At 50.9% G+C, this 18,755-nt stretch overlaps 2 protein-coding genes across 17 annotated transcripts in view; one reads left to right on the top strand and one right to left on the bottom strand.

Annotated features, from left to right (window-relative positions):
* Positions 1-8,633, top strand: part of SPIDR (scaffold protein involved in DNA repair) — a 522,838-nt gene extending 514,205 nt beyond the window's left edge. For 8 of the 16 annotated variants that reach the window (XM_055286480.2, XM_055286481.2, XM_055286484.2 and 5 more), the window contains 3 exons: positions 1,572-1,686; positions 2,049-2,102; positions 7,945-8,633. In XM_055286480.2, coding sequence (XP_055142455.1) covers positions 1,572-1,686; positions 2,049-2,102; positions 7,945-8,088 — 313 coding nt within the window. In that variant the 3' untranslated portion in view covers positions 8,089-8,633. Of the gene's footprint in view, positions 1-1,571; positions 1,742-2,048; positions 2,103-7,944 lie in introns of all 16 variants that reach the window. The other 8 variants (XM_063643327.1, XM_063643326.1, XM_063643324.1 and 5 more) reach the window with 4 other exon arrangements.
* Positions 8,634-9,815: 1,182 nt separating this feature from the next.
* Positions 9,816-11,078, bottom strand: CEBPD (CCAAT enhancer binding protein delta). Its single transcript, XM_055286479.2, has one exon. The coding sequence runs from the start codon at positions 11,019-11,021 to the stop codon at positions 10,212-10,214; it is 810 nt and encodes a 269-aa protein (XP_055142454.1). The 5' UTR covers positions 11,022-11,078; the 3' UTR covers positions 9,816-10,211.
* Between the last annotated feature and the right edge of the window lie 7,677 nt (positions 11,079-18,755).

Below are 18,755 nucleotides of genomic sequence, written 5' to 3'. Positions count from 1 at the left end.
CAGCCCCAGAACCTGGGCCTTGCTGCCTCAGGTAACTCCTTCGAGAGCTCAAGGGGCAACCTCCACCTCTGCTGAACGGCAAGGGAAGAGGCCCCTGGGGCCCGGTGGGTTTTCCTTACTGAGATTTCTGCTGTTTCTTGCAGCTGCTCCTGTTATGAGATAGAAGTGCTGGGTTTTGTCCCCACCTCCTTTATTATCAGCCAGGAGAATTAAAAAAACAGGACAAACATGAATAAGTAAAAAAAACTTGGTGACTATATAGCCTGGCTTTTGTGAAAGGTGCAGACGTTTACAGAGACCACGTTTACAGTGAGCAGCTACTGGACAGATGTCCCTGCCCACCCCACTGTGCTGCCCTCCCTCAGGGTCTGGGCCCATGTCAGTGCAGTCTGTCCCTGTGAAGTCAGTCCTCCGGCCTCCCAAGTGCAGTGTCATGTGATAGAAAGGGACAGGCTCATTACTTTTCTGCTTCTTAAAAAGCAAAGAGGCTGGGCGTGGTGGCTCACGTCTGTAATCTCAGCACTTTGGGAGGCTGAGGCAGGCGGATCACAAGGTAAGGAGATCTAGACCATCCTGGCCAACATGGCAAAACACAGTCTCTACTAAAAATACAAACATTAGCTGGGCGTGGTGGCACGTGCCTGTAATCCCAGCTGCTTGGGAGGCTGAGGCAGGAGAATCTCTTGAAACGGGGAGTCGGAGGTTGCAGTGAGCCGAGATCGCACCACTGCACTCCAGCCTGGCAACAGAGTGAGACTCTGTCTCAGAAAGAAAAAGAGAAAAAAAAGCAAAGATCGGCCAGGCGCAGTGTCTCACGCCTGTAATCCCAATACTGTGAGAGGTGAGGCAGGTAGATCACTTGAGGTCAGGAGTTCAAGACCAGCCTGGCCAACACAGTGAAACCCCATCTCTATTACTAATTTTAAAAATACAAAAATTAGCCGGGCATGGTGGCACACACCTGTAGTCCCAGCTACTCAGGAGGCTGAAGTGGGAGAATCACTTGAACCAGGGGGAGGTGGAGGTTGCAGTGAGCCGAGATCGCACCACTGCACTCCAACCTGGGTGACAGAGCGAGAGCGAGACTCCATCTCAAAGAAAGAAAAAAAAAAAACACAAAGCAAAGAGCAAATGTCTCCTTGGCATACCTGGGCTGGTGGCCTTACACAAGCCATCACTGGACTGTGTGGAAGAGATGAGCACACGTACAGGCATGCATGGTAGCACACAACAGTGGCTGTGCTGGCAGCTGAGAGCAGACTTTCTCTCCTGGGCCAGGGGGCAGCCTGACCCCTGGCCTCCCAGGCCCTGACCTCCCTTCCTGGGAGGCTCAGCATCCCCTCCTCTGCTCCCCTCGTCGGCCTCCAGCCAGTGCTACTCGACGCTGATGTTCATCCCTTGGACAGGCTGAGTCCAGGCAGCTGCAGGCCTCTCTCAGAAACTTGATTCTGAGAGTAAAGCCCTGTTTTATATCTCAGCAGACACTCATGTTTAGGAAAATGTCTCCCACTGGACCTTTCCTGACTTGTGCCTCCCGGGGCCTTGTCTTTCCTTGGGTTTTCATATACCAGAGGCGCCTTTTCCTGTGGGGACTGCTCCCGGGTGGTCACATCTCCTGTTCTCAAGAGGCACCTGCAGGTCTTCCTGGACTGCCGCTCAAGACCCCAGTGCAGAGTGAAGGTCAAGGTAGGAGCCAGGCCAGAGCACGCACTCACTCCTAGCTCACTCCAACATAGCGAAGGTGAGACAGAGCTGAAGCGGGTGCATGTCCTCCTGTACGCCTGCAGAGGCGCTGGGACTCGGCTGGGATGGGTTGCATCTGGAGCTCCCTCTAGGCCTTAGGAGCTTCCCTAAGAAAGGTGGGAGGATGCACCCTTTGTGAACAGTCTCTCCATGTTAAAACACATCTTTGACCTAAGGCCGTGAGACTGAAGCTCTGAAGACAGGTGGTTTGGATGTAACATGTTAATTTTGGGGAATGAGTAATCTAACTTGAGCACTTACTGTGTTGGAGGGAGTTTAACCCAGCCCTGCTTCTGCTGTTGCAGCTGTTGCAGCGCAGCATTTCCTCCCTGCTGAGGTTTGCCGCCGGTGAAGATGGGGTAAGTGCAGGGCGCCCAGCCCAGGGGGCCGCACACTCGGTAGCCTGCATGAGCAACTCATCCCCAGAGGAAGCCCCCACTCCCAAATGTGTTCTATTACAACCCATCCCACTAGGAAGTGGTGTAGATACTCGAGAGTGAAATGCAGATATGTCTGCCATTCAGACTGATAGGTTCCTTTCCTCTGTGGAAATGAGGTTATTTTAGATCATTGTTGAGGTAGATGCAGGAATCTGTCCCCTGGTTTTTTTGTTTGTATGCTTTTGTTTTTGTTTTTAGACAAGAGTTTCATTCTCTGTCCAGGCTAGAGCACAGTGGCGTGATCTTGGCTCACTGCAACCTCCGCCTCCCAGGTTCAAGCGATTCTCCTGCCTCACCCTCCCGAGTAGCTGAGACTACAGGCATGAGCCACCACTCCCAGCTAATTTTTGTATTTTTAGTAGAGATGGGGTTTCACCAGGCTGGCCAAGCTGGTCTCGAACTCTTGACCTCAGGTGATCCTCCCACCTTGGCCTCCCAAAGTGATGGGATTACAGGCATGAGCCGCTGCACCCAGCCTGCCCCCTGGCTTTGATTACAGCAACACAGTCTTCAGGTTGGAGTCCTACTGCCAAGGTGTCATGTTAATAGGATGGAATTCCCCAAGATGCTTTTTTTTTCTTTTTTTAAACACTGGGTATTCCAGACTCTGAATAACTGGTAATGTGACTGTCCTGCCCTAAGAGTCACTGTGGTGAATCTTAGTAAAGCGGGGTGGCTCCTCCAAGAAAAGCCACCTAAATATATAATTGATGGGCCAAAGAGTTTCTGCTGTGTGAAATTTGACCCTCATAAATGAGACATCTGTCCTGGAGATGCCACCTGTGTCTTGTGAAAGCCACTTAAAAGCACCACAAGTGGCTCATGGAATAGCCACAGAAGGGGACCAGCCACTCAGTGGCCCCTGGGCACAGCCCCAGTTCACAAGAGACATCTGGAACCAGAGTGGGCTCCACAACCAGGGAGCTGACTTGGGCCACACTGGAAGGGAGTGTGGTGTCTGGGGAGGCTGATCATCCTGGAGCTCTGTGGTCAGTCAAATAAGGAGTCTTTGTCTAATGGGTCCCCATGGCCAGATTCTAGACAGAATTTTTTTTTATTTTTTTTTTAGGCAGTCTTGCTCTGTCATCCAGGCTGGAGTGCAGTGACATAACCATAAGCTCACTACAGCCTCGAACTCCTGGGCTCAAACGATCCCCCTGCCTCAGCCTCCCAAGTATCCAACCCAAATTTGTGGTGACTTGACCTGTCCTATGGAGACTCCTCCCTGCCCCACTACCCCTGCCACCCTCTCACCCACTGCATCTCAGGAGGGGCCAGCAGCCCTGCAAGGCAGAGCAGCAGTTTGTCCTCTCTCATCTAAACCATGTCTGTCAGAGTTGGATTAAATTGGAACATGGATAAGTCTATGAGCGGGATCTTTGAGGATCACAAGTGAGAATACACTAGAATCAACTGCAAGCTCTAAAGAGTTTCTGCTCTTGGCTGGGCATGGTGGCTCATGCCTGTAATCCCAGCACTTTGAGAGGCCGAGGTGGGCGGATCACCTGGGGTCAGGAGTTTGAGACCAGCCTGGCCAACATGGTGACACCCCATCTCTACTGAAAATACAAAAAAGCTGGGTGTGGTGGTGCGCATCTGTAACTCCAGCTACTCGGGAGGCTGAAGCAGAAGAATCACTGGAACTGGGGAGGTAGAGGTTGCAGTGAGCTGAGATTGCACCATACTCCAGCCTGGGCAACAGAGCAAGACTCCGTCTCAGAAAAAAAAAGAGCTTCTGCTCCCTCCTGGCACAACACCCACCAGCTTTAAAGCTCCTCAGTGGCCCTGAGCTCCAGCTCGGAACTGTCCCCTGAGCTGCTGCACACAGGGATTGATGCTGAGGCCGGGCTGTGGAGGCTCATCAGCAAGTGTTCCCTAGTGGTGCAAAAGGTGAGTCATCACTACGGGCCAGGAACTGAGCCTACCGCATTCTCACGGTTCCCCGTTCAACCTCCCAATGTCCCAGCAAGGTAGAGCCCATATTTCCCTGCTAGGGGGATGAGTGCAGTGCCCAAGGCAAAGACATCCCACAGAGGGAAGGTCATTGTTACCCCACAGAGTGACCACCTGCAGAGTTGGGAGCCAGCCCAAGGGGCATAATGGGGAACAGCGTATGTGCTTTTCTGTCCTTAAGGAAGTTTAAGTGTATAACAGGCAACCGACCACACAGCAGTGCCTGTCAGCCAATTCCTTGTCTCCTTGTCTGAATCCTGGGGGGAGAGAGGAAGAAAGGAGGAGGCAGTGCCCAGAAAGGGGGGAACTGCCCACAGCTGACCGGGTAGAAGTTTGAGTAGGTGCTAAAGATGGCAGATCTGAGTTTTCAGGGAACACATCTTGATGGAGAATGTTGGGAGAAAGCATTAGAAACGCCCGTTTGAGAACGCATGACAAAACAAACCAAAACCCACAACCTCAACAGATTCAACCAACACTTGGGCATGGCACACAGCTTTCCAGCTGCTCCATGCTACTCAGAAGGGCGGGGCGGTGCTGTGGTAGTAGCTGCCTGCTTGGCATCCCTGGTCACCATCCAGGAAGCCGCCAGCAATGGACAGTGCTTGACACCCCTTCCGATCCCCACCCCTCTTTAGAGACCCAGAGACTAGGAACCCTGGCAGAAATCCTCCTTCCTTCACTTGGTTTCCTTCTGGCTAAGGCGCTTGTTCCTCCTACACATTTAACTTGTCAACCAGAATATTCCCATAGGTAAAAGCCCTGCTTATAAAGAGCTCAAAGGTGTGTGTACCTGAGTGCACGTGTGTGCACATTTATGCAGTGTGTGTGCATCAGAGCACCTTTGCCCATGCCCATGTGCATATGTGTCCACTTGACTATGCTGTGTATGCACATATGCTTGACACATGCATACATGTGTGTACGTGTCTGCATGTGTGTATGTGTATGCATTGGGTGAGGGCCACAGGGTGGCAGCAGCCTTAGTATCACCTTTTTGGGTGCTCTGGTTTCAGGGCCAATACCAGTGGACTGTGGGGTAAGTTCCAAGCCTGGAAGTAGACAACTTAGGAGGCTCTTTACCCCATGCCCAGCTCTACTCACAGTGGCTGATCAGGTCTTTACTGCAGATCTGGAAAGAAGCTGATAGAAGATGGGTGCCAGAGTGGCCTGGGTAGAGATGTTAGCTGAGAGATACCCAGTATGGATTCTGTCAGTTTTCTGGATGAGCATGCACATTCACCAAAATTCAGAGAATCAAACTGGGGCTTTCCACAAGAACTGTAACTCCATTCCCTGGGGCAAATGTACTGTTTCGGTTAAGATACTTGAGTGTTAAGTTTTATGCCTTTACTGTAATGTGGTCAAGCTGCAGATGTGAAACAGTAGGATTGTCTGTAGTTGTGCATCTCATTTCTCAATAGTAACATTATTGTGACATGGAACTTGAAGTTTGTTTCCTTAGCTTTCAGAAAAGGAAAAGTTAAAGGAACATATATAGTGATTTTTTTAAAAGAGCACATTTTACACATATGCAGACACACATTCATATGAATAGTGAGTGCTTGGGAGTTTGCTAATATGGTTGTTTAAACCTCTCCATGTTAATTTCTCCCACACATAAAAGATTTATTACTTGGGCACAGTGGCTGACACCTGTAATCCCAGCACTTTGGGAGGCCCAGTCGGGCAGATCACCTGAGGTCAGGAGTTCAAGACCATCCTGGCCAACACGGTGAAAACCCATCTGTATTAAAAATTAAAAAATTAGCCAGGCATGGTGGTGCACACCTATAATCCCAACTACTTGGAAGGCTGAGGCAGGAGAACTGCTTGAACCCAGGAGGCAGAGGTTGCAGTGAGTCGAGCTCACTCCATTCCAGCCTGGGTGACAGAGCAAGACTCAGTCTCAAAAAAAGTAATAAAAAATTTTAAACTCCATTTACAGATAATATAGCCAAACCTAACATTTTACAAATAAATGATTTTTTGCTGGCTTTTTCTAAGTCAGAATTGCGTACTTTTACTCCAGAAGACCACAGGGTCATCTGTTTCACACTTGCACAAACATGCAAGACTAACTGAAACTATAAGGCACCAGAAGGGTGTCCAGCATGCCGCCTCCACCCTCCCTCCCTGTGCAGTGACCCCGCTTCTGCTTCTGTACCCCCTGGTGTCCCCTCCAGTCCAGCAGCCTGGAGACTGTCCTGCTCACTGCCATCTCTTCAGTGACGGGCCCACATGGGCTCGTAATAAACCCCCATGCGTGAGCGAGTGAGCAGCTGCACTTGCCGTCCATGCCACCTCAGAGCCCTTGGGAAGGCCTCAGCTTCCATTACCAAGTTCCGTGTCTCCGCCTGTCTTGACCAGTAACACCCACTGCCCCCATCACTACATTAAACCATCCTGTTGACTTTATTCTTTTTCACCAAGGAAGCCAAAACTCTTGACAAAGCACACTGAATAGGCACCATGCCTGTCTTACAAATGGGAAAATGAAAGTCCCCCCACGAGTTGGCGTCAGTAGCGTTCACATCCCAGACTGATCCTGACATTTATTTTTACAAAACAAACCATCTCAAAACTTGGTGGCATCAATATTCATTCTGTACACAGAACTCTTGTTTGGACAGGGCTTCATCCGGACAGCTCCACTGGGCATTAGTGGGTGCCCCCAAGGCCGGTGGGAGTCACAGAAGGCTCCTACGTGCAGGCCACAGCTCTGGCCGGACCCCCCTCACAGCATGTGTGTGGATCCCACGGGCCAGCTGGAAGCTGGGCAACTTTCTTAACCAGGCGTGGAACATCACTTGGTGTCCCTTCCACCGCACTCTGTTCATGAGAAGCCAGACACTGAGGCCAGCTCAAACTCAGGGAAAGGCAGTGAGACTCACACCTTTGAAGGGAAGGGCATCAAGGAGCCACACTCTACCTGCTTTGGCCACGTTTTCTGGCTTCTCCAGCCTCAGTCTCTTTGGCCATGACACCATAACGATGGGAGGGGTGAGTTAATAGACACCAAACAGAACTGCTGTAGCAACTGCGAAATGCCTTGCACAGAGGAGGGGTGTGGGGTACCCATGATATTACTCTGCAAGTGGCATTGTCTTCTAGGGCTTTAATCTCCCAGACGGCCAGAGATGGAATATCTCAGTGCTTTTGAGCCTTTATTTTAGCCCTACCCGCAATGGCATTCTGCAGCTTGATCTATAATGGGGTGCACCCCACCCTCTCAGCCTGGTCAGGGATGGGGGCCAAGGACTCCCTGTACCTGTCTCATCTGGAGACGAAACTCACCTGGGACTAACCAAAAAGAATTAGAAGAAAAAGCGAAGTCTTATTACAAAAACATGGAGGACTTTAGCCCAGTGTAACTCTAGAAGAAATGGGATCCTATTAAGGAAGGAAGTTTGGGGCAAAGCACCAGGAAATCCCTCGACTGGAGGTGTTGCTAGATTGAGGAAGTGTCCTAAAGGAAGTGGGAGACAGCTGTGGGCACTGTGTGCCCAGCCCCGGCGTTCCCAGCAGTCTGTGTGCATGTCCCAAGTAAAAACGGAATTCAGTTACCAGAATGGGGTAGTTCCTTCACTTGCTAAAATAAATGGATATATATATACACACACATATGTATTATGTATGTAGTGGCTCTTCATTTGTTTCTCCTTCCTACCACTGTTCTCCGCCATTTGAGGAGTGGAAGATCGTGGACTGGGGAAAGGGCCTTCCACTCTGGCTCTCTGGTTTTCCGTGTTGGGAACAGTACGTCCCACGCTGTTTGCTTTAACCAGCGTGCCTTTTATCACTGCAGAGCTACGAAGTGAAGAGCGTCCTCGGAAAGGAAGTGGGGTTGTTAAATTGTTTTGTCCAGTCCGTATCCGCCCACCCGACCAGCTGCATTGGATTGGAGGAAATCGAGCTTCTGAGTGCAGGAGGGGCCTCTGCAGAACACTAGCGGTTGCCGCAGGATCTGTGAACTTTGCAATGTGGCTGCAAGAGTGGTGGTGGTGGTGGTGCTGATTTGGGGTAGTTATTTGTTAACTATGGACACAGTGAACGTAGTTTACGATCTTGAAACTTAGATTTTTCTGGGGAAATGTTAAGATATAGTTTGTGAACTGTAAATCAAAATACCTTTTTCTACAGTTTTATTTTCTGCAAATTTAGGAACATATTTACTCTTGTTTTCACATTGAATCTTAAGCTTAAGCTCTTCATTTGGTATTTAGGCAATATATGAGGAAAAAAAATTTTGTTCCGTTTGTAATTTTAACAAGTTGAACATTTTACCATGATTGAACATGTTTTTCTTACAGTATTTGTTTTAACATTCCCCCAAAGAATACCCTGCAAAGTATAAACCTTTGTCCCATACTGTGATATTACTGTTCTGCTACAATAAATGTCAAACCTAAGCACTTTGCAGTTCACTACTTTTGGGAAAATGTTCTAGGGAACTGTATCACAGGTGAAACTGTTAATAAAGTGTAGCTCTCTGAACTGGTGTGATCGTGGCTCTGCTGAATGGTGGTGGGGATAGCTGGCTCCACCACACACCTGCTTTAATTAGGCTGGGTAATGGGCACGGAGAGCAAAGATCACAGACTAAGGAGCAGTCGGTTATTTGCTTTGCTGGCAGAGATTTAAACCAAGAATTAATTATCTTTGGATACTATAAAGATTTTGTTCCCTTCCTTATAGCAATACAATCATGACAGGCCATGGTTAACTACATAAGATACACGTAGCAGCCCATGACGAAGAAATGGTGCCCTAATACCAAGTGTTCTTGGGTTAAAGGCAGGCGGCTTTTTAATTAAATCTTAGAACATTGCAATTACTGGCAAGACAGCTGGTCTTAAGCAGTTTTGTGACTGCCCTTTTCATCCACTACATGACTATTCTGGCCTTTCTGGAGCACTTTTGAAAATCTACTTGAAGGCCGGGCGCGGTGGCTCACGCTTGTAATCCCAGCACTTTGGGAGGCCGAGGCGGGCGGATCACGAGGTCAGGAGATCGAGACCATCCTGGCTAACGCGGTGAAACCCCGTCTCTACTAAAAATACAAAAAAATTAGCCGGGCATGGTGGCGGCGCCTGTAGTCCCAGCTACTCGGAGAGGCTGAGGCAGGAGAATGGCGTGAACCCGGGAGGTGGAGCTTGCAGTGAGCCGAGATCGCGCCACTGCACTCCAGCCTGGGTGACAGAGCGAGACTCCGTGTCAAAAGAAAATCTACTTGACTGTCCACAAGACTGAGGAAAGTGAAAGCAAAGTCCCGGGAAAGCGGGAGATGATTCAGCCCAGGGTTCTGCCCCTCGCCCCTCCAGCAGCCTCTACAGTTAGGGAGCTCTTGGACTGTTCTCAGCAGGGGCCCCCAGTCAACCCTTCCCCAGGTCTGCGTTCTTCGGGAGAACACCTGCTGGAAAGCTGCTGGCTTACCTGAGCTCAGCCGTGCTCCACCTAGCTTAGGCAAGTTGGAACCTTTAGTGCGTTTCAAAAGCGACACAGACCCTCTCCCCTGAGCAGCTCGGGCCTCCGCCCCATCCCCCCGCCCACATACACACACCTGGCGCCCGGGCTCCCTGGTGCTCGCTGGCTGCGGGTCCGGAACGCACCCTTCCCGAGCCGGGTCCTGCGCCATCGGCGGGCAGGCGGGAGTCACTGCGAATATAGGAAGCAGGGGCGATTTCAAATGCTGCTTTATTCTTACGAATACTGTAAAAATTAATATAAAAAAGTGAGCACGCTCAGTCTTTTCCTCTTATCTACAATACAAAGGGTCTGAAAAGTCTTGTTTTTTTTTTCTTTTTACAAATGTACCTTAGCTGCATCAACAGGAGTAAGATGTAGAAAAAGCTACCATTACAAAAATAATTTAAGGGAAAATAAACACGTTTAGCTTCTCTCGCAGTTCAGTGGTGGTAGGTCCAGGCTGTAGCTTCTTTGCGCTCCTATGTCCCAAGAAACTGCAGCGGGCACCCGGCGGCTCTGGCTGCGCCGGGGCAGGGCGCGCTCCGCTCTGGGCCGTCGGGTCTGAGGTATGGGTCGTTGGTGAGTCTCTCCCGCCCCGGCCTCGCGTTACCGGCGGTCTGCTGTCCCGGCGGCCGGCAGGAAGGGCGGGCTGGGCAGCTGCTTGAAGAACTGCCGGAGGCCGGCCAGGTCCCGCGTGAGCTGCTCCACGCGTTGGTGCAACTTCTCGTTCTCGGCCGACAGCTCCACCAGCTTCTGCTGCATCTCCTGGTTGCGCCGCTTGGCCTTGTCGCGGCTCTTGCGCACGGCGATGTTGTTGCGCTCGCGCCGCTGCCGGTACTCGGGGCTGCCGCGATCCGGGCCCCTCTTGCTGGCACTCTTCTCCCTGGCGGGGCCGGGCGCGGGGGTCGGCCCGGGGCTGCTGCGCGGCGGCTCTGGCGACGTGGGCGGGGTGGGCTGCCCTGCGGCCGCCAGGCTCACCACGGTCTGTGCGCACGCGGCCACCTGCGCGGGCAACAGCGAACCGTGCGCGTCGCCGTCGCCCCAGTCGGGCTCGCGCTTGAGCGGGCGCGGAGCAGCAGGGCCCGGGCCCAAGGGGCGCGCGGGGCCGCCGGGAAGAAGCTCCGGGGGACCCGCGCCACCCGCCTTGTGATTGCTGTTGAAGAGGTCCGCGAAGAGCTCGTCGTGGCACAGCTCCAGGGTGGGCACGGCGGCCATGGAGTCGATGTAGGCGCTGAAGTCGATGGCGCTCTCGTCGTCGTACATGGCGGGGGCGGCGGCGCCTGGCTCGCCTAGGGCTCCCGGCTCGGCCCCGCGGCCCGGCTTGCCCGATCGGCCTGGTTCGTAGAAGGGCGCAGGCTCCGCAGGCCAGGGCGCGCCGCGCGCCGGGCCGTCCAGGCTGAAGAGCGCGGCGCTCATGGCAGCGTCGGGCCGGGCTCTGCGTCCAAGCACGGCTGTCACCTCGCTGGGCCCAGCCCCGCCGCCTTTTCTAGCCCCGGCTGACGTGCACGCCCCGCCCCGGCTCCGGCACCGCGGGGGCGCCCCGGGGCCGCGGGGGAAGGGGCGGGGGCGCCCTGGGAGCCCCCCGGAGCCGCCCCGAGCCTTCCCGGGGCGCGCCCTCTCTCTGCTCCTCCTCGGGGCCCCTCCCCAGCCCTGGGGACCCCCAGCCCGCGTTGCAGGAGGGTGCCCGCGCTGCTGCTCCCTCCCCGGCCCGGGCCGGCCCGCGCTGCGCTGCTGGGAATGACACTCCCTCTGCCCGCACTCCAGGGCCTTCTCTTCTTCCTGTTTGTGGGCTTGGAACCTCCTCGCTCCTCGGGGCTGGGAGTGAAATCAAAACCAGGACTTGGCCGCAACGCGCGCGTCCCAGGCCGGCTCCTGTCGCCGGAGGGCAGGGGGTGGAGACCCGTGGGAGAGGACCCGCGCGTCCAAGGACGCCCCCCGACCGTGGGCACGCGCGTGAGACCCTTGCCCCGCGCCTCCACCGTGGGACCAGATGCGGGAAGAGGCGCGGGGGACGGGACGTGGGGACAGCCACAGCCTCGTCCTGAGGTCCCCAGGCGGCGGCCTGGCAGGTGGGGAGGGCTGCCCGCACCGCACTCGGGCGCCTCAGGGAATCCGGCCCGGTTCTCGCTGCTCTCCTCGGAGGTCCCGGGTCCGGCCGGCCCTGGGGGTCGAGGCCCAGAGACGCGGCTGCTGCATCCTGGCCGAAAGGCCGACGGGACGCTGTCGCCAAAAGCAGAGCAGATGGGGGAGACGCGGTCACGTCATCGCGTCGTCTGCCGGCCCCTCGAGGTGCGGGCTCTCCGGCCGGATGCTACTCCCCGACCCAGCAGACCCGGGCGTCCCCCGCCAGCTCCGGCGCCCGCGTTTCTTCCAGGTCTACGGAAGCAGTGCCATCGTGTGGCGGCATCTTGTGTTAGACCTGTTTTTAGTTCCAGGCTCTTTCCCTGTTAAATATTCCAAAAAAGTGCCTTGAACTTAAAGTAGCTGGGTCCTTTTGGGGAGACAGGTAAGATCTACCCGTAGCTATGGCAGGGTGCAGATGGGCCTCGACTCACGATGGGGTTACATCGCGGTAGACCCATCGCACACTGAAAATGTCAAGTAAGGATGGGCTTTGTCGTGTGTCCTGCAATTTAAGGCAGGCATTTCTGGTCAGACCCATTTATTATTTTAAATTAAAAATATGGCCGGGCGCGGTGGCTCACGCCTGTAATCCCAGCACTTTGGGAGGCCGAGGCGGGCGGATCACGAGGTCAGGAGATCGAGACCACGGTGAAACCCCGTCTCTACTAAAAATACAAAAAAATTTAGCCGGGCGTGGTGGCGGGCGCCTGTAGTCCCAGCTACTCGGAGAGGCTGAGGCAGGAGAATAGCGTGAACCCGGGAGGCAGAGCTTGCAGTGAGCGGAGATCGCGCCACTGCACTCCAGCCTGGGTGACAGAGCAAGACTCCGTCTTAAAAAAAAAAAAAATAAAAACAAATAAATAAATATAAATTAAAAATATGGTTTCTTTCAGCCGAGCACAGTGGCTCATGCCGGTAATCTCAGCACTTCTTTGGGAGGCTGAGGTGGGCGGATCACTTGAGGTCAGGAGTTTGAAACCAGCCTGGCCAACATGGTGAAACCTCATTTCTACTAAAAATACAAAAATTAGCCAAGCGTAGTGGCGTGCGCCTGTAATCCCAGCTACTCGGGAGGCTGAGGCAGGAGAATTGCTTGAACCTGGGAGGCGGAGGTTGCAGTGAGCCGAGATCATTCCATTGCACTCCAGCCTGGGCGACAGAGCGAGACTCCGTCTCAAAAAAAAAAAAATTGAGATGGGATCTCACAATGTTGTCTGGGCTGGTTTCAAACTCCTGGGCTTAAGAGATTCGCCAGCCTCAGCCTCCCAAAGTGCCAGGATTACAGGCGTGAGCCACCATGCCAAGCCCAAATCCATTAAATCACTATCCCTAGTCACACCTACTCCATGTCGAGTCTCTTCCTGCGTAGGCCTCTCACCAGATCTGCGTCGGAACACCAAGCTCTACTAACTGCTGTGCAGTTTCTGCAGTCAGTTCCAGAGGTCATTTCTAACCTTGCACTATGGGGTATTTAATAAGTTTCCTAAAGAACAAACATATTTCTTTAGAGTTACTCAGAGGGTGCACAATGATGATGTCACACAATTACCTATTAAGACTCAAATCCAGCAATGCCTAGAGTGTGGACTTACACACATCCAGCAAAAGTTATAGCACAAATTTTTTTGTTCTCATATATTTAAGAAGCCATAGAAACACTATTAAAGCCCTTCCTAATCACTTAGGGAATGCAAAATAAATATTTATAAGGGATAACCATACCCTCCTAAAAACAACTCAGAGACTATTTTCAGTGAGATGATTTAGTGATTCCGATAGTCAATATAGTTACATTTTATTTTTATTTTTATCTTTATTTTTGAGACGGAGTCTTGCTCTGTCGCCAGGCTTGAGTACAGTGGCGCGATCTCAGCTCACTGCAACGTCTGCCTCCCGGGTTCAAGGGATTCTCCTGCCTCAGCCTCCCAAGAAGCTGGGATTACAGGCCCTGACACCACACCCGGCTAATTTTTTGTATTTTAAGTAGAGACAGGTTTCACCGTGTTAGCCAGGATGGTTTCGATCTTCTGTCCTCGTGATCTACCCACCTCCGCCTCCCAAAGCTACATTTATTAACACTAAGTTGAGTTTACATGACAGTGATGCATACTGAGGTGCTTTTACAGGAAGCGGTTAGAAAGCTCTTGCCTAGGCCTGGTGCAATAGCTCACGCCTGTAATCCCAGCACTTTTGAGAGGCCGAGGTGGGCGGATCACCTGAGGTCAAGAGTTCAAGACCAGCCTGGCCAACATGGTGAAATCCTGTCTCTACAAAAATACAAAAATTAGCCGGGTATGATGGCAGGTGCCTGTAACCCCAGCTAACTTGGGAGGCTGAGGCAAGAGAATGGCTTGAACCCTGGAGGCGGAGGTTGCAGTGAGCCGAGATCAAGCCATTGCACTACAGCCTAGGCCACAGAGTGAAACTCCGTATCAAAAAAAAAAAAAAAAAAAAGGCTGGGTGCGGTGGCTCATGCCTGTAATCCCAGCACTTTGGGAGGCCAAGGCGGGCAGATCACAAAGTCAGGAAATCGAGACCATCCTGGCTAACACGGTGAAACCCCGTCTCTACTAAAACCACAAAAAATTAGCCAGGCGTGGTGGCAGGCACCTGTAGTCCCAACTACTAGGGAGGCTGAGGCAGCAGAATGACGTGAAGCAGGGAGGCAGAGGTTGCAGTGAGCCAAGATCCCGCCACTGCACTCCAGCCTGGGCAACAGAGCAAGACTCCGTCTCAAAAAAAGAAAAAAAAGAAGGAAATTCAGGAGATTGAAAACGGTTAAAATGTGTTTGAGTTAATTTAAGCTGTTGGGGTCCAGAAGCCAGTTTGGCTTCCCTTCATTCATAGGATGAAGTTGACCATAATCCAGCTCTCTCTCATGCTAGGGATCATATTTGGATACTTCAGATGGCAGAAGAGCAGTTCTGCTCCAAATTACAGTCTGAAAAAATAAAACATTTTTGAGGAGTGCTCTCTAAACGTAAATATGAAATGAAGTTTCAAGAGGTGGGAAACTTTTTAGTGCTTTCTTCAGATTGTTATTCTCAGCTATCAGATTAGATGGTTTTGTTTACCTTCTGCCTTCGGGGTATTTTAACTTTATGGCTTATTTTCCCGAGTTTTGTGTCACAATAGCGATTTTTTTTTTTTTTTTTTTTAGATAGAATCTCGCTCTGTTGGCCAGGCTGGAGTACAGTGGCACAATCTTGGCTCACTGCAACCTCCGTGTCCCAGGCTCAAGCAATTCTCCTGCCTCAGCCTCCCGAGTAGCTGGGATTATAGGCGTGTGCCACCACACCCAGCTAATTTTTGTACTTTTAGTAGAGACGAGGTTTCACCATGTTGGCCAGGCTGGTCTCCAACTGCTGATCTCAGGTAATATCTGCCTGCCTTGGCCTCCCAAAGTGCTGGGATTACATGTGTGAGCCACCACACCCGGCCATGAAATTTTTATGTTACATGTTTATATCCAAAAATATTGACTTTTTTAGGATGAACCTTATTCCCAATATGTGAGTTTGGAAAAGGAAAGATAGATAGAGTCAAAGGAACAAAACCAGTGGTTGCTGGGTTCACGCACCCCTCATGCTGTTAAAGCTTGTGCATGTCATTGAAACCTGCTGTGATTGGTAACAATTTCTATGTGCACTTCAGCTTCTAGAATCTAAGAGGCTGAGTCCCCAGATGATTGTAAAGTAGCCAAAACTGACAACAAGAATTGGATTCTGGCCGGGCGCGGTGGCTCAAGCCTGTAATCCCAGCACTTTGGGAGGCCGAGGCGGGCGGATCACGAGGTCAGGAGATCGAGACCACGGTGAAACCCCGTCTCTACTAAAAATACAAAAAATTAGCCGGGCGCAGTGGCGGGCGCCTGTAGTCCCAGCTACTCAGGAGGCTGAGGCAGGAGAATGGCGTGAACCTGGGAGGCGGAGCTTGCAGTGAGCCGAGATCGCGCCACTGCACTCTAGCCTGGGCGACAGAGCGAGACTCTGTCTCAAAAAAAAAAAAAAAAAGAATTGGATTCTGTGGGTTGGGTGTCCCACCTGCCAAGTACCTGCTCACATTCTCCACAACAGAAAAGGAAAAGCAATTTGTCTTCCCAGCCTACATTTTTAACAAGTGGATTCATCCCTCCCTGGCCCACACCTGGTAGACCCTCTGCCAGCCTCCTTGCACCCCAGGTCCCCAGCTGCCTCCTTGGTGACAGTGATGCTGCAGCTGCACCTGCTCCCCGAGGAAGGGCGCAGCAGGTCTGGACTCACAGCTTGCTCTCCCTTTCCAATCCATTCTCCAGATGGCCACCCAAGAGAGCCCGTCACGTCACTGTGTTCCTTAGAATCTGCTGAAGTTTTCTTGGCCTAGAGAATGGAGTTTCAATTCTCAAGTAGGAGCCCTCCACTGCCCACTTCAAGAAGTCAATTTCCTCTCACAACAACTGGCACCTGACTCAACTCCAAATACCCAGGACCTGCCTGGTTTCCTGTGTGTGAAGCTGATGGTTCCACCGAGAGCTCTTTCTCCTCTGCACTACTCTGCTGGGAAGAGCCTTCGATCTGTTATAGACTGGCTTAAAATGGTGCCTGCCTCGATGGTGCTTTCTGTGACTTAATCACTTCCTCGTCTGACTTCTCAGGAAAAATACATCCCACATCTTGTCAATTACTAAGTGCACATTTTTTTTATATTTTATTGAAATTGGGATGCATGTGACAATCACTGTTGTCCAGAGGGTCAGGATATTTGTCTTTGTCCACATATTGGTGCCAGTGGCTGGGAGTGAATCTTGAGGATGATGGTGGAGAACACTTTCTAAAGAAATGCTACATCGCTCGCTGTCTTGATGGAATGGAGAGCAGTGGTGTGTAAAAACCTGCAGAGCAATGACTCTGAAATGAAAAGTGATTCAAAGGAGACAGTGAGTGAACATGAAAACATTTGGGAATATCTTAAGCAATTTACTTATATTGTCCTTTTTACATGTACCTAAGAGTGATATATTATCAAAATTAATGTCTAAAAGGAACGAAGTTCTTTCTATGAGTACAAAATCAAAATTTTAAGAAATATGAGAGAAGCAACATCACCAAAAATGGCAGAGTAAAGAATTCCAGTGCTCCATCACTCCACAAATACAACTGGCAAAAGCTGTCCTAATCAACTTTTACAGAACTCAGAAATCTAGCCACAAACTTACAGCAACCGGGGAAAGTATAATGAAGAAAGAAGCTGCTGCAATGCACTAAGAAAGCACTTTGGTGTTTTAAACTGCCTGCTTGCCATCCCTCCTTCTCCAGATTGTTGGTGGCCATGAAGATGGCAGCATGAACTCCCGATGCAGGCTGCTAGTGCCAGAGTGAACAACACAGACTGTGTTCTCAAAGACACAGGGGAGTGTGCTTGGACTTGGCTGGCAGCTCCCTGATGGACTAGAGCAAGGGTAGCATTTGCATTTGGGCATTTGCCAAGAGTAGCAAGGGCAAACGTACTGGCTGTAGGAGCCTGAGACAAGCAATAGAAAGACCAAGAAGTCTAGGAAGGAAGAGCTTGAGGAAGAACATAAGTGGGGAATAAGGGCCATTAAAAGCTCTTGCATGTACCAGGGAATCATGTGCATGCCCAGCATGGGCGGAGTGCTCAGCAAAGGCCTGAGAAGACCTCAAGCCTCCACTTCTGGCTGACCTTCAAGGTGTGCACATTCAAGAAGAGAAAGCTAAGACAGAATTATAAACAACCTGGCTAAGTGTTAAAGGAGTATGCCAACACAGAGCCAATCTCTAAAGACTGGAAGAGTTTCTGTAGGTACTTTTTTTTTCTCTCTCTTTCTTTCTTTTATGGGTTGGGGGCTTTGGGCATTTAAAGTTACTCTGTTAAAAATACTAGCTGACCACTAAGCTAATGGAACACAGACTTCAGCGGCCTCACACAACAAACAATACAGATGTTACAAAAGTAGTTTTGAAAAGTCAGTAACAAATAACAACAGCCCACAACAAATAGCAACAACAAACCCTTGGCAGGGGTGGAGGGTGGGGGCGGAATCTACTTTGCAGAGTTGCCACAGTGTAATCATCAAAATGCTGAGTTTTTGACAAACAGTTATGAAGCATGCAAAGAAACAAGAAAGTATAAACCATTCACAAGCATACTCTGAAGAAATTAATAGAAACTATCCCTGAGGAAGCCAGACATTGGACTTAGTGGACAAAAACTAAATCACATGTCTTTAAAATGCTCAGAGTTAGGATAAACCATGTACAAAGGACTAAAGGAAGCCAGGAGCATGAAGTACCACCAAATAGAGAATATCAGTAAAGAGAGAGAAATTACCCAAAAGAACCAATTAGAAATTCTGGAGCTGAAATGAAATGAAAAACCACTAGTTTACAACAACAGGTTTAAACAGGCACCAGAAATAATCAGGCTGGATGCAGTGGCCCACACCTGTAATCCCAGCACTTTGGGAGGCCGAGGCAGGCAGATCATTTGAGGTCAGGAGTTTGAGACCAGCCTGACCAACATGGTGAAACCCTTTCTCTACTAAAAATCCAAAGAAAATTAGCTGGGGATGGTGGCACATGCCTGTAATGTCAGCTACTTGGGGGGCCAAGGCAGGAGAGTCTCTTGAACCTGGGAGGCAGAGGTTGCAGTGAGCTGAGTTCGTGCCACTGCACTCCAGCCTAGGCAACAGAGCAAGACTCCATCGAAAGAAAGAAAGAGAGAAAGAGAGAGAGGGAGGGAGGGAGGAAGGGAAGAAGGGAAAGAAAAGGAAAAGAAAGAAAAGAAAGAAGGAAGGAAGGAAGAAAGGAAAGAAAAAAGAAAGAAAGGGAGGGAAAGGAAGGAAAGGAAAGAAAACAAAAGAAAAAGAAAGAGAATCAGCAAACTTGAATATAGGACAATTGAAATTATGCAGCCAGGGAAGCACAAAAAAGAATGAAGAAAAGTGAACCAAGCCTAAGGGACCTGTGGGATATCATCAAGCAGATCAACATATACATAATGAGAGTCCCAGAAAGAGGAGACAAAGAG

This window comes from Symphalangus syndactylus, chromosome 7, assembly GCF_028878055.3.
Source record: "Symphalangus syndactylus isolate Jambi chromosome 7, NHGRI_mSymSyn1-v2.1_pri, whole genome shotgun sequence".
In the NCBI taxonomy this organism is placed as follows: domain Eukaryota; kingdom Metazoa; phylum Chordata; class Mammalia; order Primates; family Hylobatidae; genus Symphalangus; species Symphalangus syndactylus.
The sequence above is the reverse complement of the archived record's forward strand: the minus strand, read 5'-3'. Positions and strand labels throughout refer to the sequence as shown.